We start from the raw sequence: 26,334 nt of genomic DNA on the forward strand, positions 1-26,334 counted from the left end.
GGGTACAAAGAAAGATGGTTACAGTGGGTGAGGATTTACCGGAAAAACCATGGGGCGGCCCTGCAGGTCGTTCTGCTTGGACTTGGCAAAGGTCATTCTCATTGAAATCTTTTCAACCTACCGTGTGGTTGCTCATCATCTTTTCTGTTATAAAGCTCTCACGAATCTTCCGTGAAAGCTGGAATTTCTCTCATTTCTGACCAAGGAGGAAGGCTTTTCATTAAGATTCTCCGTTGAGTCTGAATATCACCACCAGGGCCCTTGGAGCAAGGGGGTCGTGACGAGTTCCTCCAGCTCTCAGGACTTTTGGAGACCGTCCTTACACCTGTCACTGGGGATTCTCATGGGGCTCTCTCTTTGGAACACTCAGAGACCCTCAGAATGGAAATCTTTTTGAGCATATTGTTAACCATGAGGCTGCTGGTAGATGACCTCAGGCCTCCTCATTCGGCAACTTGTAGAACATGCAGAATGCCATCCTCCACAGCCCTGTCTGAACACACACACACACACACACACACACACACACACACACACGCACACCCTGCAGAGAGTCACGTTTTGTCTGTCCATACCACGTGGCAAAAGATCACAGAAAGTGGCACACGTGATCCAGTAGTAAGTAAGACAGATGTCCAAAGGACACGTGACCTCCGTGACATCACTGACCCTCCCATCAGCATCCCCCTGTTACCAGCGAGTCTCAGGAGGAAATGACTCCATGCCCACCAGACCACCCTAGATTCCCAAGGAAGACTCCAGCTCAGCAGACAACCCTGCCGACACCCCTCCTCAAATGGCTCTCAGAGCACTGGGGGCACAGAGGAGTGTCCCCCGTCCAGCCTGTGGGTGATGCCGGTGAGAAACACCCGTACATCTTCCTTGAAGGGCCTTCTGATCCCCATCTTTCTGCATTTCCTCCTTGGTCGGGGGAAAACCCATTGCTCCAGGAAAGTGTGGGATTTTTGCACGAACTCTTCGTGATCGTGTTCGGTTTATTTGCTCTGCTTGAGCAGAAACACTTGAAAAGAGCCACCTCTGCATTTGAGAGAAACCAGATGAGAAAAAGGTGCAGTGATCTTTGGAATGTTATATAGTAGGCGGATCCCTGGAAACATCTGTCCACTTCTCCCCACGGGGACTCAGCTCTCAGGGTTTGAGGTACAACGGGAGGTGTGTGGTGTGGGCAGGAAATCTAGAGCTCTGTTCCATCGCAGGGGATAAAATCACCTGGGAGGACGAGGTATAAACGGGGGAAGGTATTATAAACAGGAGACATCAGGGAATCAGGCAGCAGCTGCGAGGTAGGAAAGCATGTTCTTCGCCATTTGAGAGCATCTCTTTCCCCACCCCCATCCCCGTTCCTGGGTTGGGTCTTATAAACACCATTTAGACTCTGTACTGATTCCTCTGAGGACAGATGGTGCCATGATTCTTGAACTCAATAAATACTAAATGGAAACGGTGAGAAGGAATACCGCAGCTCTCTTTCCCGTCACATTTTGCAAGAGTGGGGACGTCTGGGCCACCTCATTCTTCAATCCTTTTCCCTCTTACCGGTCACGTTCTGGCTCTCATTGTTTTTAATATCTTCACTGGGAGATGGTCAAGGTCAGAGAAAGTGGAAATTCACCCCAGTTAGAGGCACTAGTTCCCACTTACCCTGAGGACACATATGGTCGGTGAGAGAGAACTCGTATAAATCAGGTTCGATGTTTAAATGGGCATCTTTGGTAGCTTGATTCTGAATAATAGTACATACATTACAGTTAATGCTGCCATGCGATTAGCGTCCCACAGTCTCTCCTGGAACTGCTGAATGGACTGTGTAAAATCAAATCAAATAGAAAACGACCGCCCTCCGCCTTCCCCACTCCTGCCCTCTTTCCCAAAGATATAGACGTTTCCCTTTAGCAGATGAATCAAGTAATGAACTAAAAACAATGTTCGCACTTAACAGGGTTGTTCCCCATGGTTGGCTTTGAGTTGGCCTCTCCTGGGATGTTAAGTATTAGCCACCGTTGACCGTTGGCTGCAACCTTGGCGTAAATGTTTGACGGAGTACGCTGACAAGTACACACCAGCGACTTTCAGGAAGTCGACTGGTGGGAATGGAAAGGCACACAGTGCGAGTAGAAGTGATCCACTGTGGAAACCCTGTACGGTGTTTCTGTTAAATCATTTGTCCACTGTTAAATGATTTACATTCTGATGGGACCTGGTAATCCCAGGACTGCAATTCCAAGCATTCCTCCACACTCCAGCACTGACAGTCTGTATCAATTACAGTGTCCGTAAAGCTCCTTCAGCCGGTTAAACATAAAGAATTGTTGTCCCCCATCCTTCCATGTCTCTCGTTAGTTCTCTTAGCCCACGCTCCAAGGTGGTTCGGTAGCAAACATTATTATCCATATTTGAAATTCCTAAGCTCGAAAGAGCCTGCAGGATATCCTTCCCTCGAGATACACAGGCTTGCTTCAATGCATTGTCTTGAATCACAGGGGCCACTTCTGGAGCACACAAAAATAATTAGAAAATCTGTGAATCAGAGTTTGGTTTATACTTCGAAAAAAAGTAACCCTTGTTTTAGCTAACTTTGATGCTACCTGTGGTCCTGAGACCATGTTGGCTGAGACTGTGACCTGATTGATTTGGGGGAGAGCATGCCCTCCAGAAGGTCAGATGCTGGACAAGAACTTGGGGGTGCTTCCGAGCCCCATCACAGCCACTAAAGCCTTGTGACTCTGGGGGAGTCCCTTGATGGTTTTTGGTTTCCGTTCTCAATGAAAGCGGGTGGCTGGGCTAGCTGAGGTCTAAGTCGGTGCTAGTGCTAGTTTTTCGTGCTCCAGTCACTCACTGTAGGATCTAGGGGTATTAAGGAGAGAAAAGAAAGGTAGGCATTTCTACTTGTACTTGATAACAGAAGTACAACGTCAGTTAATTTGGTTATTATTCTTGCGTGCTGGTGGACTCCAGGTTTTCCTTTGTCTGTAAGATCTGAACTGTATATCAAATACAGTGTTGTGCACTTAAAATCTTGTTAGGAGGGTAGATCTCACATTAAGTGTTCTTACCTCCCCCCGAGAAGAACACACAGAGTGACACAAGGAAACTTTTGGAGGTGATGGATGTTTATTACCTTGAACATGGTGATGGTATCACAGGTGTTTGCATATGTCTGAAGTAACACATTATATATACTAAGCGTGCAGTTTCTTTCTGTATCTATTATACCTCAGTCAAGCTGTTAGATACAAGGAGATATGGACTATATACATTTTGAAATATATATACATAGGATTTTTTTAAAAACCTAAGAGAGGCTTATGTCCTTTTAAGACCATGTCCATAGATCATGATTAAATATTTGGGGGAAGAACTAGAGAACAGAGTTTTGTCTTGTTTTGCTTTTTAACACCTCTATTGGAGTATAATTGCTTTACAATGGTGTGTTAGTTTCTGCTTTATAACAAAGTGAATCAGTTATACATATGTTCCCATATCTCTTCCCTCTTGCGTCTCCCTCCCTCCCACCCTCCCTATCCCACCCCTCTAGGTGATCACAAAGCACCGAGCTGATCTCCCTGTGCTATGCGGCTTCTCCCCACTAGCCATCTATTTTACGTTTGGTAGTGTATATATGTCCATGCCACTCTCTCACTTTGTCACAGCTTACCCTTCCCCCTCCCCATATCCTCAAGTCCATTCTCTAGTAGGTCTGTGTCTTTATTCCTGTCTTACCCCTAGGTTCTTCATGACATTTTTTTTTCTTAGATTCCATATATATGTGTTAGCATACGGTATTTGTTGTTCTCTTTCTGACTTACTTCACTCTGTATGACAGACTCTAGGTCCATCCACCTCACTACAAATAACTCAATTTAGTTTTTCATGGATGAGTAATATTCCATTGTATATATGTGCCACATCTTCTTTATCCATTCATCTGTTGATGGACACTTAGGTTGCTTCCATGTCCTGGCTATTGTAAATAGAGCTGCAATGAACATTGTGGTACATGACTCTTTTTGAATTATGGTTTTCTCAGGGTATATGCCCAGTAGTGGGATTGCTGGGTCATATGGTAGTTCTATTTGTAGTTTTTTAAGGAACCTCCATACTGTTCTCCAGTGTGGCTGTACCAATTTACATTCCCACCAACAGTGCAAGAGAGTTCCCTTTTCTCCACACCCTCTCCAGCATTTATTGTTTGTAGATTTTTTGATGATGGCCATTCTGACAGGTGTGAGATGATATCTCATTGTAGTTTTGATTTGCATTTCTCTAATGATTAATGACGTTGAGCATTCTTTCATGTGTTTGTTGGCAATCTGTAGAACAGAGCATTTTTAAACTTGTATTCTCTAACAGTGCGGACCAGTAGAACTTTCTACAGTGAGCGAAGTGCCCTGCATGTGCTCTGACATCATGGTAGCCAGCAGCTACCTCGAAGTACTGAGTACATGAAAGAGATGTGGCTAGTGCAACTGGGGAATTCTATTTTTCATTTTATTTAATTTTAAAAGAGTCACAATCCCACTGTAACCTTTTCTTCAGTAAAGCCTTATTCCTGGTTCCGAAGTAGAGTTTAGAAAGAAAAATGCATGTGGTTATCAAGTAACCTTACTCTGATTAATCAGGTCGACAGATTTGTAGAAAGCCGGGGACTGGCCCATCCCTTAATTTCTCATGAAGACAAAGATGAAGCCCTGGAGGCAACTGTGTAGACCCAGGACCACTGGATTCATTCTAAGAGCTGTAAAAAGCATGTCAGGGAGCCAGGGTCCGAGTAATTCAGAGAAGATATTCTATGAGTGCTTGAGATTTTAGGGAACACCTTAGAAAAGAAATACCCATCCTCTTTGGGGAGAGATCATAAAGAAATCATCATTAAAGGACCAAACTTATCTTCCTTGGTTTTCCTTTCAGGAGCTGATTGATGTTGACAGTGAAGTGGTGTTTGAATTAGCCTCGTATATTTTACAGGTAAGTCGTCTCCCCCTTTGCCTTTGTATGCCAGGGCCATACACAGAAGAAAGAGGAATAAGACTTACCATGCATGGCAGTTGCTATATCCACTAGCTCTTTGACTTCTTAGTTATTTTTAGCCACAAGCAGGAAAGAGCTACTGGGGAAACTACACCATGGCAGCAAATAGAGTCTTCTCTATTCTCTGTTCTTCTCCAAAATGTTAAGTCTGTATTTCTCTGCAAAGGAAAATTGTGTGTATAACCTGAGGTTGGGGGAAACTGAGACCATCCAGTGACCCCTTTTTCTTCAGGTCACTGGAGAAAGCCAAGTAAAAAGCAGGAATTAATTGCCAGGAGAATCACTGTCATGAAAGACAAGGAAAAGATCCTTAGCTTATGTGAAAAAGAGGCCTACTGAGTATTAGAAACACTGGCAAGATGAGCTAAAATGATGTCATTAATTTATTCCTTCAGCAGGATTTAGTGAGCAACTACTATGTTCCAGGTGTTATGCTAATGCATTACAGATTCCATGGTCCCTGCCTCCAAAAGCCCACAATACAGGGTAAAACAACAAATAACACAAGACATGGACACATAGATAGTGCTATCCAGACAGACGGCCAGGTTCAGAATCTTTAAACTGGAAAAAGTTAGATCAGGGCTTAGAAATGGAAACTTTCCCTTTGTCATTATGAATCACTTTCTTTGTATATAACTTTCTGAAGTTTAATTGTCTCATATTCAAGTGGTAAATACACGTGTCCTTCCTTAATTATATTACTATAGCTCATAGGACGAAACAGCAGTCAGTCAGACTGATTCAGTAGAGGACTTCGTTACAATGTATTTTAAAATCTGTAACGTGGGATCAGAATGTGTCACTGATGTTGAATTTTCTTCTTCTACAGGAGGCAAAGGGAGACTTTTCTAGGTGAGTTTACGAGAGTTTTTGGCTTAAAAATATATTCTGTTGCATCTCTATTAAAAGAAACTATTCTGTCTTTTCTTCGTAGGAGGGCAATTTATTAATATTATATCTTAATGTTGAAATCCAGTTCCCAACTTGTCAATGGAAATAGACACATCAGGCAGAGAAAGCCCAGTAACAGGAGGATATTCTGCACCAAACGAAAGTTACTAAGAGGCTGAGGTTAGAACCCACTGTCACACATGGCCATTGTATTGAGGTGTGTCAGGTCGCCCAGGTGTCTTCGTGGAGCCTTGAATTATCACTGTGGTATGAACTATAGTGATAGAGATAACCCCATGGACGCAAACATCTTTTTTTTCCTCTGTTTTAGTTCCAACCCTGAAGGTACAAAATCCTAGCCCGCAGGAAGATGTCTTTCGTGAAAGTGTTACAATATAAATATCCCACTTCTACTGTCTTTCCTTTTCCAGATGTTATGTTAGGGAGAGAACATAAACAGACTTAACCACGGGGAAAAATGTGCCCTGCTTTAATAACCCTGTAGATCCACAAACTTCAACCTTGTCATTCATTTCATTAAGCGTGGCCAGTTGACCAGTAGGGCTGAAGTGCCAGTCTCTCTTGATCATTACTGGAGACAGAATAGGGGTTGTAACCATCCACCAACAGGACTGTCTGCTCAAAGACAGACATCATTGCTGGGATTCTGTTTTATTGAACTCCCCTGAGGCAAGTCCAGTATAGCTCATCCTTTAGAATCAAGGTCTAGAGATATGAAGACTCAACCACATGTACAAGAACAGCGTCAGGGCGTGGGATCCTGGCCCATCGTTAGGAAATTAGCAAACTTGGTATGAAAAAGAAATGCAGGTTATACCTCTGCTCTGTGAAGGAACTTGGGTGTTTTCTCCTGGTTTGGGGGATCTGATCTGTAAATGCCGCCTAAACTACTTCACCTGGTGGTCTCCCTCTCTTTGTCCAGCTTCTCAACTTCATGCTGACTGGTTTTTCAGGTCTTAGCTGCCTTCTCTCTGCTTGCCATGCATTTCTAAGGCTTTCTAGCAAAGGCAGAGGTATATTTTCTCACTCAGATATCTCAGCAAAACCAAACAAATTCTTTGACAATCTAAAACAAGGGTCAGCAAACACTTTCTGTAAAGAACCAGACAGTAAATACTTGGGTTTTGCAGGCCACCCAGTCTCTGTTGCAACTACTCACCCCTCCCTTTCTAAGTGCAAAAGCAGCCAGAGACAGTAGGTAAGCAAATGAGTATGTCGGTATTTCAATAAAACTTTATTTATAAATTCAGAAATTTGAATATCATATACATTTTCATGTACCACAAAATATTCTTCTTCTTTTGATTTTTTTTCTCCCAACCGTTTAAGACTTTTTTCTTAAGATTTTTTTTCCCAACCATGCTTAGCTCACAGGCCACATAAAAACAAGCAGGGCTGGCCAGTGGGTTGTAGTGGGCTGACCCCTGATCCTAAAATATAGTCCCTTCAGCCCAGTTTGATTATTTGTAGAAGGAGATCTCCAGGCCCCTTTTATTTAGGTTTCCCAAGTTCTTGCTATGAAACAGAGGTAGTCCTTTTTCTGGGAGGGGCGATGAAGGTTTATTTATAGCCTTAGCAGGAGACCTTGTAGGTGGCCAATAACTGTTGACCGAATGGCTTGAGTGGAACATTTTCAGGATCTAGAAACTATACTTTGTTCTGTTTTTTCTTTGTTAGTTTTTTATGCCTTTCATTTGGTATTGGACTTGAGGCTCTTGGTAAGTGCAGGTTCATATCTATTTACAAAAGGCTCTAAAGTCCCATGAAAAAATGGTTTAATAACCACAGATCCAGTGGATTCCATTGTCCGGTCTACTTACTCTGAAGATACTTTTCCCTGCCTTTTCTTTCACGGGCTCTGAACTCTGCTGTAAATATTATTTATTTTTGAGAGTCCCCTGACAGGATGGAATGTGAGCTGAGAACAGCGTCATCTGGCCCCGCAGATCCTGGGAACGTGGGGCTACAGGGATGGTCAGTGGGGAGGAAGGGCAGGCCTGGCCTCCAGTAACTCATGGCCCCCTCAGGAGCTTGTGGAATCCCAGCTTGTTGGCTGCAGAGAAACAAAGGATCCTGGTTTGGCTTCATTTGTCAAAGTGTTCCCTCGCAGTTTGTTTATAACAGCAGCTGTCTGGGGTGAGAAATAGCCGTCAGGGGAGGAGAGAGGTCAGACACCTTATCCAAAAGGTCAGTTTATCTCCCAGCGTAAAACTCACGTCACAGAAGTTGGGATTCCCTGATAAACACCGTTCTCTGTACAAGCCCACAGTTCGTATGCTTGAGTGGCCCGGAGTTTCGGAACAAGAGAAGTAACCCTTGATTTTTACCTCTTCCCATCCACATCTGGGAAAATCCCCATAACATTTGGTTTGGTGGCCAAACATCGGGCATTTTAGATGTCCCATCCTCATAGTTTAGTATTGTAGAAAGTTGTTTTTGCTCTATTAATGAATGCCGGACTCTATAACCTTAATCGTATTTAACTGAATGGCTTTGACTTATATACACACCCTGTAAACACAGTACATTTTCCTGAGCAGCATTCATAACAGGAGATGTCAACTTAGAGCACCGGGGAAGCGTTTTATATAGCACGTGGTCCAGGGCTTAATTCTGAGATCTTCTAGAATCTAGAGGATCAAATAACCTTTGAAATTAATGGTCGCACACAAAAGGCAAAGTAACTCTTTCATAGCCTGATGATCCTGAATCTCTACCTTCCTAAAAAGCTACTTTGCCCAGGATGCTATTATCCTGTATGTTTACATTTCAGTGAATATATGCAGATTACATTGATGTGGAATGAGTATTAAAAATCTATATATTATGGGAATTCCCTGGCGGTCCAGTGCTTAGGACTCAGCACTTTCACTGCTGTGGCCCGGGTTCAATCCCTGGTCAGGGAACTAAGATCCCGCAAGCCACTCAGTTGGGCCAAAAAAAATCTACATATTAGGGGAGCAAGTTCCTTGATGTACAAGAGGAAAAGGGTTCTTTTTACAAAAGGGAGAAGTCGAAAGTGCTGATATTACTTTAATAGAACGAGAGCTATGTAAGGTCAACCCAGAGCCGTAACTGCTGTTTCTCATGAAACTCACAAGCTGTTCCGTTTCTCCTTTTGGACTCTTTTTTGCTCAGCAGACCCCTGAAGGCTTATTCTTACGTAACCCCCTTTTCTTTCCAGTGAATGGAAATGTTCACTTCCTTGTCTTATTGAGCTTGAAGGATTATTCTCATGTAACCCCCTTTTCTTTCCAGTGAATGGAAATGTTCACTTCCTTGTCTTACTGAGCTTGACAGTGAAATCTTGGGTTCAGTGTTGCTGAAAGAAAATGAGTGAGGTATAGATAGGAAGTATTGTCCATGATAGGAAGAAATATATGTCACCCATGTTCATATTCTAGCATAGACAAATTTGTAAGATATCGTGAAAGGTTGAAGAAATCGTCTTACCTAAAAATATTTTTTCCCTTGTATTGTTTTCCTTAGCAGAGCATGTAGTGATCGCATTTCATTTCCTGGTACAATATGTATGTAAAAAAAAAAAAATGAATGTCCATCAACAATGAGGAAATCAGTGGAGTTGGCATTTCTGTTTAAAACAATTGAATAGCCTAAGAACTGTTCATCATGGCAGCTATATAAGCAAATATTAGGTTGAAAAGGGTCAAAACAGTTCTAAAAACAAAAAGTTCTCCTTTGATAATCACTCCTGAGCATTAGTCAGCTAATACACATTTTCTAGGATTTTATACATACTTTATTCCTCATAAACTCTGCAGTGGTTTAAGTGCCGAGCACTGATTTTTCTTATTAAAAAAAAATTCCTTGTAAAACAGATAGCTAGTGGGAAGCAGCTGCACAGAACAGGGAGATCAGCTCGGTGCTTTGTGTCCACCTAGAGGGGTGGGAGAAGGAGGGCGGGAGGGACACGCAAGAGGGAAGAGATATGGGGATATATGTATACGTGTAGCTGATTCACTTTTGTTATACGGCAGCAACTAACACAACATTGTAGAGCAATTATACTCCAACAAAGATGTCCAAAAAAATTCTTTCAAACATTCGGTTACCATAGAAAAATAATACTCTTGTCTTTAAAAAGGTCAATTCAGGGAATACCTAATTTAGTCAACTGAACAGGACATTCAAACTGTATAGTTACATTCTAATTTAATGTAATAGAAGACTTATTAATACCCTGCACTAAGCAAGGTATTATTTAAAGAATTTGATTTTTTTGCTTTTTTTCCCTAAGGGGACCTTAACTGAAAACCCTAGTGGCTAGTCTTCATACTCTGATTTTGAGAATAGCCTCACTTCTTACTTTCTGTCAGCCTTTCTTGAAAGGGGGCCACCAAAAAAAAAAAAAAAAGGAGGGAAAATAATCATTTTAACAACATTTTACCAAATCGGTGAATTGATTAAAAATAGTTGATGCTGAGCCACATAAATGCATTCCCAAATCATACTGCCTTTGATATAAAGAATCATCCACAGATTAACAGGGACTAGTAAAAAAACATCTGTTCTGTAGAATTTTTTGCTAACAAGATTTATTGAAACCAGACCTGTAAAGCTTGGTTACCCCAGGCCATCTGTTGGGACCTGGAAATATCTTTGTTCCAGAGAACCGGATGTATTGATGCTGATCATTAAAAGACTTATAAGGACCAGTAAGCAAACAGCACCTGAAAAGGGCTGATATTAAGGAAATCCCATGTAAAGTTCTGTGGGTCACATTTTGCTTACCTGTTAGGCAAAGTTCATCACGTGCTTTAGAGGCGATGGGAGGCTGCCCTCCATCTGCAGGTTGTCTCTTCCAAGGAAACACAGCAACCAACGTCAAAAAAGCAACGCTGTGACTGAATACAGAGGGGTCAGTTTCTGTGACGTCCGTACAAAGTTAAAGGCTGGTGCCAGTGGGAGAATATCTGCTTATCAGAGTTCCAGGGTCAGTAAGAGTCTTACTGTGACCCTGATTTATCAATCTACAGGGTTCCAATTCTGCTTCTTAATAATAATAATAATGCTTTAGAAATAGAGCAACACGTTACTCCATCAATAGAAATGAGTAGCAGGGAAATTGAGTTTTACCTCCATTTTAGAAAAGGAGTTGGAGTATTTATTTGTCCTGAAAAATTCCTTTCAGCTTCCACGGACTGCCTGGTCTTAGGTCTCTAGAAGAGCAGCTAGAAACAAAAAAAAAAAAAAGTGAAGACCTTTTAATATTTCCTCTTCTGTAAACCATGGAACCATGTGTTCACTAAGCCAGAAAGATAAAATGAAATTTCTGTGGGAAAAAAAAAAGTACCCTCTTGATTTTTTTGTTCTTTGTATGAAATCTCGTCTGCCTTTCTTAAGAGCATTTGTGAATTACTGCAAGTGAAACTTGGTTTACTGGTATCTGAAAATTCCCTATTTGTAGGCTTTTGTTGTTTTTTTTTTTTGTCAGACTAGATGATGCCTTTTAGGCAGTCATAGGTTAAAGGAAGAATTTTAGAAGATCAACAGGAAAAGAAGATAAAGGGCTGATTTTCTTCTAAAAGACTTTTTTTGGTAACATAAACATTTGTACAGATTACTATCTTTAAAAAGATGACATTATTTTCTTGCCCTGCTAAGAGACAGCGTTGAAAGTTGATTAATCTCAGGCAGTGGTCTATAAATCACAATTCTGGGCTTCCCTGGTGGCGCAGTGGTTGAGAGTCCGCCTGCCGACGCAGGGGACATGGGTTCGTGCCCCGGTCCGGGAAGATCCCACATGCTGCGGAGCGGCTGGGCCCGTGAGCCATGGCCACTGAGCCTGCGCGTCCGGAGCCTGTGCTCCGCAACAGGAGAGGCCACAGCAGTGAGAGGCCCGCGTATCGCAAAAAAAAAAAAAAAAAAAAAAATCACAATTCTGAATCTACTAACATCATTACTTTGCACTTACCTAAGTGGTTTTACTACTGCAAGTCATAGCGAGCTCAGTGTTAAAGCAGTATTAGAGCATTTGATCATTTGCGGTATATTTTCCTACAATGTTTTAATTGGCCTCTTGAAAGAAAACAGCTGATGGGATTATATACTAAGAGAAATCGATTTGCTGAGACTTTTAGATAATTAGTAAAAAAAAAAAAAAATACTCAGACAGCTGTGTTTGGAAGAGTCAGCATTTGGAATACAACTTACATAACCTAATAGTACCTTTAATACCCAAACTTGCAAATTTCCCTATTGGAAAATGACTAGAAAAAAAGTCATCTGTTAAGCTTGAAATACATGCAGCCCAAAGGAGAGTTTTTGTGGGAAGAATTTAAAGTTATATAATTCTTGTATGTTATTTTATTAAAAAAAAAAAAGAGAGAGAGAATGGGGTGTGTGCTTTTTCCCATGACTTCTAAAAGACTTAGAGGGAGAAGCAGCTGGAATCTTTCATGCCAGCAAGACCTTTTGAAAGGAACAGAATCTCAAATTTTGAAACAAAATGTTCAAGTGGAAATGTTATTACAGAAAGCTTTGTTTTGTGCACAAAAGTCCATTTTACTGAGCTTTTCAAGTGTGTAATTCACAGTTTCCAAGCATAGAAAAGTATTCAGATAGGGTATTTTGCAGGAGAATATTCTTCCAATCCTATGGGAATTGTTTAGATATACCATAAAGGAGGCAATTTTGTATTATGACAGCTTGTCTCGTTTGCTAAATATTTCTTTAATATCAATATCATATTTTGAGTTGACCTTGGTAATAACAAAAAGGTTCACGGCTATGACATTATGTCTGTTTTTCAGAATTAAGATTTTGACTCAAAAGGATAACATAGAAAATTAAACAGCTTTTTGAGTAGAATTATTGTCTCAAATTGTAGGCTTATAAAAAATTTGTTTTGAATTTTTACAAGTTTACAACTATGTTAGAAACGCAAAAAATGTTTTCTGTCATCCTAGAAAACCAAACTCACTAATCAAGAAAGAAATCTTTACTTAGATAAATTAGCCATTACCATCAGAAATAAAGGCACGTGATTCATAAATGTTGGTAATTTTGCCCCTCCGTACAGGTGGCAAATTAGTGCGGCATATTTATCCATGATACATGCCCAGAATCCAGAATCCTCTGCTGGAAGAATCTCAGAGGGACCCGCAGGTGCTTCCCTGGTGTCTGCAAATGGTCACACAACTACAAGAGAACCCTCACAAGCATCGTCCTCAGCCACCAGTTCTGTGAGCCTCCCTGTACCCCTGAAGGAGAGTATGTGGTAGGGAGGAGATAGCCAAGTGTCCCCATTTTCTTTGCTAGAACATGAAGTTCAACTTGGTTAAAAAAAAAAAAAAAAAAGAAGGAAGAAGGGAAGGGAAGGAGAGAAATTGTTTCCTGCATGGTTATTAAGATAAGCAAAGAAGAGAAAATCTACAGCTCTCCTTACTCATCTGTCTCAGAGTTTTCTAGATGTATTGTACCGTTGAATAAAGTAATACAGATCCACAATGCATCTCTGAAACTTTAGGGTCCAGTGTTTCTGAACCCAGAACTTTGTGGGTTTTAGATGGGTAATGCGGAGTATACTGTAACACCCACAGCAGCGTCTGAGGCAGCTCCTGGAATCCAGTCTGTTCACGCTTCTGCACCGGAATATGGATATTCACACCAAGTGGAAGAGAGAGAGAAAGGTCGAACATTAGGTTCACCACCAAGTTGGTGAGAAGGCTTTATATCTTAGAGATTTTCAGATTTTTGGAATTGCGGGTAATGAGGACCCGTAATACTCTTTTTAACTTATGAAATCCCTCTCTCTGGAGAACTTGACCTTCATGATACACTCATGAAATACGGAGGAGTTAGTAGGATACTAACATCATGTTACTGTCTCTGAGTTTTGTGTTAGTCCTTTTTTGTGACACTAGTGTAACTTTCTGGCTTTAGCGCTCTAGTGTTTTAGTACCAGGACACCTCAAAACCACTGGTTTCAGGAAGAATTCTTCCACACGAAGCCAGTTCTGTCTGCCCCAGGTTTGTCCTGCAAGTTATGGACATCTCATTTAACCCAAAGGGAATCTTCTGAAAAAGCGTTTTGTCATTTTTTTAAAGGAAAACAAGCACCTTGTGGATTTTGCTAATCGTCCTATCAAATTTCATTTTTGCTTTCTTCACTCTATGGTGTCTTGGTTAAACTCGTTCTTCGCTGTTATTCGTGACAGATCCCCTAGTTGACGCATATTGCTCGAAACCTTAGTTTTCCACAGTAGATCATTCAAACTTCCCATGTTTTATGAGCAGGGTAGACAGTAGAACCGCGATCCATCATCTTAAAAACAAAAAACAAAAAAAAAGCAAAAACACCCAAGTCAAAGACTTAACGCGTCATTGAGAGACCAAGTTTTTGCTGGCAGCATTAATCACCACCTAAAAGTTGTGAATAAAATCTGGTTAATATTAAAAATAAGAAGACTTCAGTTTAGCAAGTGATTTTCCAAGAGACCTTTTCTCTTTTGCTAGAAATGGAAACTGACCGCTGTTTGGAACAAGGAACTGTTTTAGGGTATTTCATAAGTTGGCATTTATCATTTGTCCTGACTCTGGGGGAAATGTCCAAGTAGAAGATCTTGGGAGAGGAAGCTGGGAACTTCTAGCACATTCTTTCAGTTTCAGCTTCCCAAGTCTCTGGAGATAGAGTGACCAGGTCTCCCATTAAGGCAGCTTTGTGATTTGCAGCCAGGGCATGGCCAGATCATCTGACAGGGCTGGCCCCCTCTAAGTCATTACATATGTTTACAGACAGCAGAAAGGCAAATAGGACATTTCTACATAGTTGTCCTTTGGGACGGCTTAAGAGCCCTGGATCCCTTCCAGAACGTAATGGATTTGGATGGGCTTCACGCCTTCGTGATTTCTTGTTGTATTTGTCTCTGTCACCTGGCCCTGGGGGAGCGCTAAAAAAAAAAGCCACTGCATCTCCAGCCAGGAAGTCAGACCTGGGACTCTCATCAGGGGTGCTTGTTTGCCAACAAATGAGTGTTTAGTGGGTAAGACAATCTCTGCCTCCTTTAGTTCCTTCCTCCCCCAAATATACTTTAGATGTGATGAGTGTGAGTGAAACCCACACTCGTGCTTCAGCTTAATTGTCTTTCTCACAGTTCCATTCGATAAATGTTCAACCTGTAAGGTGCCACCCTAGGCACCGATGAGTCCGTGAAACACATCCCTGTTCTCGGGGAGCTTATAGTTAATAAACTATAAGGGAAGATAAGACCCAGAAACTCATCACTGTAGGCTCTCTTGGGTGTTCGGGGACCTGAGTATTTCTTTATGCCTTAATAACATGCAAGTAAAAATTCCAAACTCTGCTTGGGAATTGAATTTTCCTAAACACAAGGAGGTGACCTGTGTGAAAAGCTCCAGTGCTGACCCTTGCCTCCTGACTAAACTTGAACTCTACCAGCCTGGCATGGAAGGTCCTCAAAATCCTATGTCTAATCTGCCATTTATTTGGTCCACTTAACCCTTCCATACCACCCGTTCTAATTGATCTCTTCAGTTCCTGGCCTCCATACTCTACTGTATTCCACTGAGAAGAAAAATAAGATACCTGTCCTTTTCTCCATGTGGGACCTGCCCCAAAGTCTGCTTTTACAACAGAGCCCACAGGGGCCTTCCTTTCCTCCAAACTTTAGTCTGTTGTTTGAATGGACATGATCCAGTACTGCCCATGTAGTCAGTTCTCTTTTTATTCGCACCTCTCACTCCCTGCACTGAATTGTGAGCAGCTTTTGAATGAGGACTATGGCTTATCCTTTTTTTATGTATCCCTATAGCAGGGGCTCCATAAATACATTCAACTTATTGATAATTAATCAATAAACCCTTGCCACCTACGTGATAACCATTCAAGGACTTAGATTTATTGATTTCGGGCTTCCCTGGTGGCGCAGTGGTTGGGAGTCCGCCTGCCGATGCAGGGGACGCGGGTTCGTGCCCCGGTCCGGGAGGATCCCACATGCCGCGGAGCGGCTGGGCCCGTGAGCCATGGCCGCTGAGCCTGCGCGTCCGGAGCCTGTGCTCCGCAACGGGAGAGGCCACAGCAGTGAGAGGCCCGCGTACCACAAAAAAAAATAAAATAAAATAGATTTATTGATTTCAACAGTTACAAGTTGAGATTTTCCTTCTGGCTGGTTGTCCAAAGCCAAGATTCACAAACTTCGCTGTCACTGTTTCTTAGTCCAGTTGAAAAATCCCCTTTCTGGGAGCAGCTATAAGGTCACATCCATGTGTTTCTTGGTCACCAGGTACATGAACTTGAAGTATGGAAATGGTTTTGCCCACTGGCACTTGGCATCCAAAGGGTAGCTGCTGGTTCCTAGCTGGAGACAGTGTTTCCGGCTGGGCGGGGGCCCACAGAAAGGCATGTGACTGTGGTGGTCCCTCCTTCCTTTGTATTTACCTGTGAGCTTCTGTCTCGTTGCTTTTTAGATGCTACTGCCCAAGGTCCCGGTGGTCAACATCTGCCTTGATTTGCATGAGCAGAACGGAAGCTGCTCCCATAGCCTGGGTTAGAACTGTGTGTAAATGCAGGCTTCACAGCAAGGGCCATGAGGCGCTCTGGTGGACCAGTACAGGGAGACACCTTTACACATCCCAAGTGGATTCTGCTGACTGGCTCTGGAGGTAGACATTGGGGGCCAACACCCGGATGTCCCTGTCCCAGCAGGGGTGCGGGTCTGCTGAGCGCCCACAGGGGAGTCAAGCCTCTGAAGCCCCCTGGTTAAATTAGGGGAATTTAAAGTATCTCCCAAACCTGAGATCATGCGAGTCTGAAGGGAAGGAAGAATTTCTGGTCCAGGGACCGGACGCGTAAGACCTCCTCCTAGCGCCTGATAATCCACTTAACACTTTCTGAGTTGTTTCTGGATCATGTCAAAAGCAAATGACAAATGAACTTATATACAAAACAGAAATAGACCCAGACAGAGAAAAAAAAGTTATGGTTACCAAAGGGGAAAGGGGGGCGGATAAATTAGGAGCTGGGGATTAACGGATACACACTACTATATACGAAATAGATAACCAACAAGGACCTACTGTATAAGCACAAGGAACTCTACTCAATATTTTGCAATAACCTATAAGGGAAAAGAATGTGGGAAAAAAAAAATATATATATATATGTAACTGAATCATTTTGCTGTACACCTGAAACTAACACAACATTGTAAATCAACTATACTTCAATCAAAAAAAAATTTTTTTAAAGCAAATGTTATGCATTTGGACAACAGTTTCTAGCATGTGGTCAATCCAGGCAAAGAAAACTGGCCTGTGGGTTAGTGAGGGAAACAGCTTAAGGAGAAAACAGTCGAGCTGTCCGTTCTCAAAGCCCACGGCGGGGCCCTCAAGACCTCCCTAAGGTCCCCCCGTGGGGAAACTGGTGACCCTTCTGCCCACATTCCTGCTGCCCGGGGACACTCATCGGTGCCCCCTTGGCATGCAGGGCTTGAAAAGAACCCGCAGGCATCTGAGACGGCTCTGCTCGGCCCTGCCCTCTACAAGGAAAGGCCGCTGGGCTCTGCGTGCTGTGTGTTCTTTTGCGTCTCTGCTAAGTAAATAAGTACAAAGAAAGCACCGCTTTTCACTAAAGGGGAACAGATGCGGGGTCTGAGGACAAGACTCGCGTGGTGCTGTGGCTTTCTCCGAGGCTGAGCATGTTTCTGCCATGCTCCCTGTCTGCCCTGTCTTCCAGCAATGAAGTGGTGAGGACGGACTTGAAGAAACTACCAGCACTTCCCACGCAGGCTCTGAAGGAGCACCCCTCCCTGGCTTACTGGTAAGCCCCCTTTCCCTGCATGCCCCAGGCATCCCCCCTCCAGGAGGGAGCCCCTTCTAGGGACGCAGGGGGCTCCTGGCGACTGTCCATCCTCCCCGCCACCACGAGTCCGCCTGGACCCCAATCAGACGGTGACTGCAAACGGTATCGAGTGGCTTGAGTCTTCATGAAACAGTTTTCTGCATTTATTTAAATAACACGAAATGTGTGAGACCTCTTTTCCCTATTTTCTTTCTTTAAAAAACAAAAAAACCTTCTAAAATTTCCCTCTAGATGATTTGCCTCCTTGGAGAGTCTTTCCTGAGCTGCTAGAGTTTCGCTTTGGAATCCTTGTCATTTGATGACAGGATGTGTGGGGTTTTGAGGTGTGGGAGGAGGACAGGGTTTTTTTCTTTGCAGAAGAGAGAGATTGATTCTTTTACTTTCCCACAATGTTTAATATCTCCTGATTTAGCTTCCGTGTAACATTACACCATAGTTCATCTGTCGGGCCCTGAATTACTGATTCTGAATGAATCGGGCACTTGAACGGTTCCCAGGTTGTGGTTCGGGTCGCAGTGGAGCGGGTTTGCATTGCCGGGCAGTGTGTTGAAATACTGCTGGGCTAGCGAGCCCTGACCACTGTCCTTTGAAAGCAAAATGCCGCTCCCCCAGTCATCCTTCTGACTCCTTGACAAAAAGCACTGTGACGGCTTTTATTTAAAAAACAATAATAAGATAAAACAAAAATCGCAGAACAAGTCAATCTTATTGAATTATAACATATGACTTTTAAGCACTTCTGTAATATGCTTTATGAAGTTGCCAGTTTACTAACATTTCATCCTGTCCAGACACCTTTCCGGTCCACAGACTAGTTATTCAGTCATCCGGGTGGCTTTAAGGGATTCCTTTGGCTGGGATGGGGTGCGTCTTGCTGCAGAGGGCATTAGCAGGATGAAACTCCAGTACCTAAATCATTTCTTGCCAAGAGACCAAGTGGTGATGGGGCAGCTGGACGGGAAACAAAAGAGCTGAACCCTGAGGCTGAGAGCTCCCACCCGTGTGCTGGCATCCCCAGTTTCATCTCTCTGAACTGTTTTGTTGCCATTCTTTTTTTGGTTACACAGGTGTCCATAAATAGTGGCTTTAGATCCTTCTAATTTGCCCCCAAAGAACAAAATTGGTTTAACGTGCAAAGACTTTGCACGTGTCAATTTCCAGACTTCCATCCTGGCAGCGTGCACATACGAACACCCCCAGATGGCACTCCTGTTGCCTTGTTTGTGGAACCCAATTGCCCTCTCCCCAATTCCTTATGCTCCCTGGGCCTTACCTTCTCTATCCTCCCAGCGGTTCATTTTCAAGAAACCAATGGTGAAGGAGATGCAAGGAAGTAACTCGAGAAGCTGGTAGATCCTACCTTGTGAAATATATTTGCCGGCGGGGGCTGTAATGTTGCTGGGTTGTCTGGAGTCAGAGTTGCTTTCAGCCTAATCCCTCCCTCAATTATCTCATGTGTTTGTTTCCAAACGTTTTTTACACACTGTGCTCATTTCAGAGCTATGAACACATCCTTGCCTCTCCTCTTTCTCTCTCTGGATTTTCTTCTGTTACCTCCACAGTCTGCTCTGTATGCAAACATTATCACCAATACAGAAACTCGTTCCTTCATGCTTATGCTTTCTCTTTTGTCGTTATGAACAGCTTCATCCTCATCTATATCTGTAGCTCTCCTGTCAGAACAGCCCTCTATCTCTGTGACCAGGCCAGCGCTTTCCCCGGGCCTCATTTAGACCCGGAGGTGCCCATGTCACTGTCTAAATGCACTGGGAAGATGGCAGGACCGAGGGAGGGATGGTTTTGAAGCAGGTACCCTCAGCTGCTCTACAGCTCAGCTTATACACAAACAAGCCAGTAGCATGAACCATTCTGATGATGCATTGCTTAAAAAAAAAGTATACACACACACACATTCACAGATGCAGTGGACAACCTTCAGGCCAAAAGAAGCCACTGGGAGCCCATCCACCACTTGTCAGGGAAGGCGTTACAGCCTAGTGAGCAAAAGCGGTGGGTTTTAGAATCCCAGCCAAGCCTCTGAACTGTGGGGTCATGATAGGCCAGGACGCTCATGTGACTTCTCTGCTGCCTCGATTTCCCATCTCTAAAATGGGACTAACCATATCAACCAAATTCAGACTGTAATTAAGAGAGGAAATAAAAAGGCACAGAATGCAATTAGGAAGTAGGGGAATGGTGCATAATAATGCTGAGTCATCACATAATAATCCTTTCTGCTCATCTCCCCCAAGCGTTCAACAAGCTTGGACTTCTCACCCCACGTGATTTCTCTATCGGGGAGGCATCCGAGGCACAAAGTGCCCAGGGCCACAGGACAAGGCAGCGTCAGGGCCCCGACCTGGATTCTCTTGAGCGCCTCTACTGCAAATGCGGGACCACTCATACCGCCCATACAAGGTGTGAAGGGACATCTTCCCCTCACAGGCCGACGGCTCCTCCGAGACAGGGAGCCCTGTGGCCATCGCCTTGTTTCAGGGCTCCTTGTCTGCAGAGATGGACCAGCCATCCCATGCCTGGGGCGCGGTCAGCCTCGGTCATTTGCCTTTTTCCTTCATGGAACACCATGTCCTCCAAATGTGTTTTGGGATCCCGTTTCCTCTGCCTCATGGGTCTCTGATGATAATCCTGTTTAGTCCGCCCCAAGCATCTGGGGTAGTTGGTGCATGTGAGTCATCTGTCAAAGCCTGGAGAGGGGCAGGAACGGGGCCGGGGCTGGGGTGGGTCTCAGGCGGCTCTTGTCACACGCCAGCCTATGGAGTTTCCACTGGGACAGAAGAGGTGGGAAAAGCCGAGGAAGAAGGAGGATACTGTGGCCTCGCGGTGGGTCTCAGACAGCAGGAGAAACCAGGCGAGGCAGGGTGACCGATCCCCACAGCTGTCAGGCACGGTGAGACCCCCAGGCTTGGACCAGTTTGTGAACAGCTGAACAGCTGCCAGCAGGTGTCGCTGACACGGCTGGTGTTCGTCCCCGCGCCATGCGCATGTTCACAGCCAGGGCACTGTGTTAAGTTCCGTCTTCCCTCCTCAGCCCAGGGAACCAGGGACCCTCTTTGCAGCTCTGTACCAAGGAAGCAGGCCTGTAGCTATGCTGCGTGGCTGGACCCCGGACCTAGAAGTCCACCTCCCCAGATGCCACGTCGTGTGGCAACCCAGCTGTTGATTCAGTGGCTGTCTGGGGAGGAAGCTGGAAGGGTAACCCCAGAACGGCCTGACATGACTCTGATGCTCTGGGAGGCTGGTGTCGACCCCAGAGAGGACGTTTCTGGAGAATCCTCTGTCAGGAGAGGGCTTTGTCCCCCTCCGCATAGAACTTCCGTGGTGTGTGGGAGCCAAGGAGAAACACGGCTGCGGCTGCCCCTTTCTGAACAGAGGTGCCCGGACCCCATAGACACGACCCTCAACTAGACCAAGGCCCCTCCTAGGCAGCCATTCCCCATCCGGGGCATTAGAGAAGACACTTTCCCGTGAGGGGCCAGCCTTATGTGCGTCAAATTTCAGAATACTAAAGTGAAGGGAGATTCATGGAAGCTTGGGAGAGTAACTAGACGATAACTAAATGACCCCCAAGTACTAGGTGATGAACACATAGAACGTGTGACCGCCCCCCAGAAGTGGCCTCGCTGACAAAGAAAGAGGGGGGTGAAAGAAGGCTTTCGATCAGTTCCGGGGTACTAAATGAATAATAGCTCGTAAAGGTCAACCTAGGAGGTCTCGAGTGTTCGTCCCTGGGGTCGCCTCCTTGTCATGGAGTCCACGGGCCAGCGGGGAGGAACGTGAGGCCGAGGCGTGAGGTGGAAGGCCGTGCGGCCCAGTCCCAGAGGCCAGGCCTTTGGCCTTGACCCCTCAGCAGGTGGGATGTGCTTCCCCTGGGATTCCCAAGGTTGCTCCTGAGCTTCCAAAGGCGGCGGGGCTTGGGGTCACTTCCCAGAGGGGCCCCTGCCGCCGTCCGCCCCGTTGCAGGAGGGTGTGGCCTGCATTGCCCCTCGAGGAGTGAGCTGGCCTCTTGCTGTGTTAGAACTGAGGTTTCAGAAGGTACCGGGGTGCCCCTCTGATTTCTGCCTCCTTCTTATCTCGCCAGCACACCTCTGGGCCTTTTGTTGCTTCACGGTCTGTGTTAACCGGCCCCAGATTCCAGAACTTTCCCCTCCTCCTTGGACGCCCTCAAGCCTGCCTGCTAACTCGGGGTGGGGAGGCCGTGGACGTCCTGTCAGAGTCCACGCCTGCCCGCCCCACCCCGGAGGCCCTGTGCCGACGGGATGCAAGAGCGGAGGAAGGGGAGGGGGACCCGAGGGAGGTCGGCCGGAGCATCCACGCGCACCTCCGGCCAGTAGCCCTCTTCCTGTCTCCTGTCCCGTGTCCCTGCCCGCTGGCCCGCACGCTCCCCACTTCGTCCTCTGCTCCCACAGTCTCATTTCTTACGAGGAGCCAACCCCGGGCTCTCCTTTTACTGATGATAAGCCCAAGACAAAGAGAATGCGAGTCCTCTGAGGGGAAAACAGAAGCTTTGGGTACACCCTTAGCCCTAGGCATCTCACTTGGGCTGCGTTCGGACATGCTGCTTTCAGGACAAATCATTTTTCCAGGAGCTCTCGGCTCCTTGGAGCTTGTCATGAGGATGCTGGGGCTCACAGATCTCTCCGTGAGCGGAGAGCGGGGCCGTCGCCCTGGGGACTGAGAGACTCCTTTCCTCTCGTTCTAGCGAGGACCGGGTCATCGAGCACTACAAGAAACTGAACGGCCAGACCAGAGGCCAAGCCATTGTCAAGTAAGTGCCCCCCAGCCCACAGTGCTGCTGAGGCCATGTGTGTGTTCACATAGTGTATGTCAGGGCTGTTCAGTTCTGCTGGGAGAGACGTAGCTCCGGGGGCAGGTGGTTCCATGTATCTTTCACGTAAATGATTACTCTGAGAACTTTATCACGTGCACACACACACACCAATATGTATACGATTCCACTTCTGCCGAATAACCAGGTGTGTGTGTTGTGTTGTCTTCCCAGCTACATGAGCATCGTGGAGTCTCTCCCAACCTACGGGGTTCACTATTACGCAGTGAAGGTAAGTGAACTCGTTTGGTGAAAGTTGCCACCATGCCCTAAAAAAAAAGTTCTCATTTTTTTTTCTTTTTAATCTTACTGAAGATTTTTGGGGGAGTGGGGAGGACTTGGACAGGAAGATCGCATGCTGGGGGCGTTGGGACAATGGAACTCCCCCCCCACCCAGTGTAGTGAGACTTGATTCGGGTTCTCTGCAAAACTCACTTGCCTTTTTGTGAAGTGGGTGTGGTAAATGCCTACTTCTTCATTCTCAGAAGAATACTGGAGATCAGGGCTGCAGAGCCTCTCAGTAGGAAAATTCCATCTAAGCACAAAGAACAAAGACTTTAAGCAGAATCAACAGTGTTTTTCTTGGTGGTCAAATGCCACGTAGGCAACTTAATAGGAGAAGTGGGACTATATGGGCTGACAAATCGACAGGCTCTGTTTTCTTAAAGAAGGAGTAAGTCCAGTGTAACACAGGCCCCCTTCTAAATTCTCTTGCGTTTTATCCATAATGTCCCAGACTGGGATCTCCTCTTCGAAATAATAGGTAATGATGTCCTCACGCACCCTTTTCTATCCTGAGAAAGGATAACTTCTTTTCCTTCGTTTACCCCGATGTGAAGTTTATCAAAGTCATTGCCCAAAGTCCAGACAAAAAGAGCAGAAAACACTTCTGAACTCGACAGTCCCACCAACCAACCCGAGATTCCATGCTCTTCCACCAGTTTCCTACCCCGTGTTTCCACCCAACTATATATATATATATATTTAATATTTTCAGGTGGAGTTTTATTTATTTTTTAATTTATTTAGTTTTGGCCGCGTTGGGTCTTCATTGCTGCGCACAGGCTTTCTCTAGTTGTGGCGAGCGGGGGCTACTCTTCGTTGCGGTGCGCGGGCTTCTCATTGCGGTGGCTTCTCTTGTTGCAGAGCACGGGCTCTAGGCACGCGGGCTTCAGTAGTTGTGGCGCACGGGCTCAGTAGTTGTGGCGCACGGGCTTAGTTGCTCTGCGGCATGTGGGATCTTCCCGGACCAGGGCTCGAACCCGTGTCCCCCGCATCGGCAGACGGATTATTAACCACTGTGCCACCAGGGAAGCCCCCGACTATATCTTTAATTCCTTTAGACCAGAACATAACACCGTGTCTCATTCATTGTTGTGTCGCCCACGGCAGTTTGCACGGCACTTTGTGCGTCCTTGGTACGCATTTTAACGTAATGGCCCGTATCTTCCTCTAAACTGCAGCCTTTTGATGGCAAAGACTGTTGCACTCTGTTATATTTCCCCAGAACCCAGTGGAGTGCCTGGCACTTAGTAGATACCCAGTAAATATTTACCAAGTACCATTATTGAGAATTGAATTGAGTAGTTGGATGTACACATTTCCGTGACGGGAACAAGTGGCAGAATGATATTTGTGGAGCTCAGTTATGAGGCATGTACGGGGACTCCAGTCCCACCCAGCAGCTCAGCCCGGGATCTCTCAGAGCCTGCAGTGGTTCAGTTCTTGCTGATGTCCTTCCAACACGCTTCCCACCAATGGAAGCTATTCATCCCTCTTCGGCATGATGCACAGACCTCATAGAAGCATCACAGCCATCCCTGCCCTGCTTAAGCCCCAGCTATAGTCTGTCATGAGAAGTGTGACCCGGCCTCCTGGGCTATCTTCTGTCACACATGAGAAGGATGGATCCTCTAAGGAGACTTATCCCCCGTACAGCTGGCTGTGCCCTGGGATGTGGCCACTGAAGCCAGTGGGCAGTCAGCTCCCCAAAAGGAAATGGAATTGATCATGAAAAGAGGCTCAAAATCCCCCTTTCTGGCTGCCAGGGTTCAACTCTTACACTGCTAGTGAGAGTTTGGAGCCCGTGTCCATTTTGCCATCTTGCTACCAAAAAGGAAACAGAAGGGTCCAGCAGTAGTCCTGACATTATTACAAGAGGCGTGTCACAGAAATCAAACTGCGAGTCTCTCCCTGAGTTGTGGAGATATTCGACGGTGATGTTTAGCAAAGGGGTCTGCATTCGGGAGTGGGAGCCAGGAACGCGAGAATCTCCGACTCCATTCCATTCTCTGATTGGCTGTTTGTTCTTAGCTTGACCTCACCTCCGTCGCTCGTAATTAAAGTAGAGATTATGAGGGCTTCCCTGGTGGCGCAGTGGTTGAGAGTCCACCTGGCAACGCAGGGGACATGGGTTTGTGCCCCAGTCCGGGAAGATCCCACATGCTGCGGAGCGGCTGGGCCCGTGAGCCATGGCCACTGAGCCTGCGCGTCCAGAGCCTGTGCTCCGCAACGGGAGAGGCCACAACAGTGAGAGGCCCGTGTACCACACACAAAAAAAACAGAGATTATGAAATTTGCTTCTCCAGCTACCCCACGGAAGTTTTCTAGATGCTGGAAGACTGTTGAGATGGCTTGAGACAGCTAGATGGGAAGGCTTTGAGATGAAACCTCATCTGGTCTTTTACTTGCTTAAACCTGCGTTCCATTTCCTCCTCAGCCCTAGAACTTGACAGAAAGGCAACCTCTGATATGCATGCTTTCTGCCTTCCAATCAAACCTTAGACATATGCTCCTTTGCAGCTTGTTAGAGGACAGAAGCAGACATTGTTAGAGCAGACATTGTGATTTTCCAAGTGCCAAGTGTGCCTGTGTGTTTGGCTTTTGGAATCTCCAGACGTGAGTGATTGCTCTCCTATCTATTTGGAGAAAGAGCCTAATTAACTATATCGAGACTCACTGTTTGGTGGCCTTGTAAATTTCACAATGCCGCATCTCACGGTGTGATGAGAGCTCTTTTACCTCGACAAACTGAAATAGCAGTCGCCTTCATCTCTCCTCTTGTTCTGTTCTCTGAAACCATTGCAGTCACCCGGGCGCTTTCCAGAGACAGGGGTTTATACCTTTAAAGAAATTCAGAAACTTTCCTAAATATTCAAAATGTATTTCCTCTGCCCTTTACCTTTGTGCTTACCTTGAACTAACTCTTGGCCCACATATATTTGAAAATGCTGAAGCCAACTGTGAGTTTTCAAGACATCCACCATGGGGTATGTTAGATCATTCACGCGTGTGGCAATTAGGACAAATCCAGGGAAAGGCTGTTTGATATGCCCACTGTCAATTCCTAGCATTTGGGAGCTTCCAATTAACAGTCTTGAATGTAGATTTACAACTTACAATCTGGGGAGCCAGAGGTCTCTGTTAGAGGAATAAAGATGGTGTTGGTGTTTTTAATTCAGTTCCCAGAGTGTCTAAGCTTCAATTTTGCTACCCAGGTCCTGCCAGATAGCCACTGTCTTCATGAGGTGAACAGGATGCACACCTTATGAGCACCTGCCTACCCTGCACTGCCACTGGCCTGCTGGGGGGAAGGGGAGGGTCTTGAGTAGAGTAGGACGCAACCTTTGCATGATTCCTTTGTCTATTAAATTAGAGGAGTCCTTAATAAGAACCTGCTGTA

The 26,334-nt window shown here is 45.3% G+C and overlaps 1 protein-coding gene across 5 annotated transcripts in view; it reads left to right on the forward strand.

The window, feature by feature from the left end:
• The window catches only part of FRMD4A (FERM domain containing 4A), a 353,094-nt gene that overhangs the window by 218,697 nt on the left and 108,063 nt on the right, over nucleotides 1-26,334 (forward strand). For 3 of the 5 annotated variants that reach the window (XM_029239052.1, XM_029239051.1, XM_029239053.1), the window contains exons 1-4: nucleotides 16,452-16,608; nucleotides 17,681-17,764; nucleotides 22,527-22,592; nucleotides 22,827-22,884. In XM_029239052.1, the coding sequence (XP_029094885.1) occupies nucleotides 16,460-16,608; nucleotides 17,681-17,764; nucleotides 22,527-22,592; nucleotides 22,827-22,884 (357 nt within the window). In that variant the 5' untranslated portion in view covers nucleotides 16,452-16,459. Of the gene's footprint in view, nucleotides 1-4,929; nucleotides 4,987-5,881; nucleotides 5,905-16,451; nucleotides 16,609-17,680; nucleotides 17,765-22,526; nucleotides 22,593-22,826; nucleotides 22,885-26,334 lie in introns of those variants that run through there. The other 2 variants (XM_029239055.1, XM_029239054.1) reach the window with 1 other exon arrangement.

The sequence above is a fragment of the Monodon monoceros genome, unplaced genomic scaffold (genome assembly GCF_005190385.1).
Source record: "Monodon monoceros isolate NGI ecotype Baffin Bay Population unplaced genomic scaffold, NGI_Narwhal_1 Super_Scaffold_21, whole genome shotgun sequence".
NCBI classification, from domain to species: Eukaryota; Metazoa; Chordata; class Mammalia; order Artiodactyla; family Monodontidae; genus Monodon; species Monodon monoceros.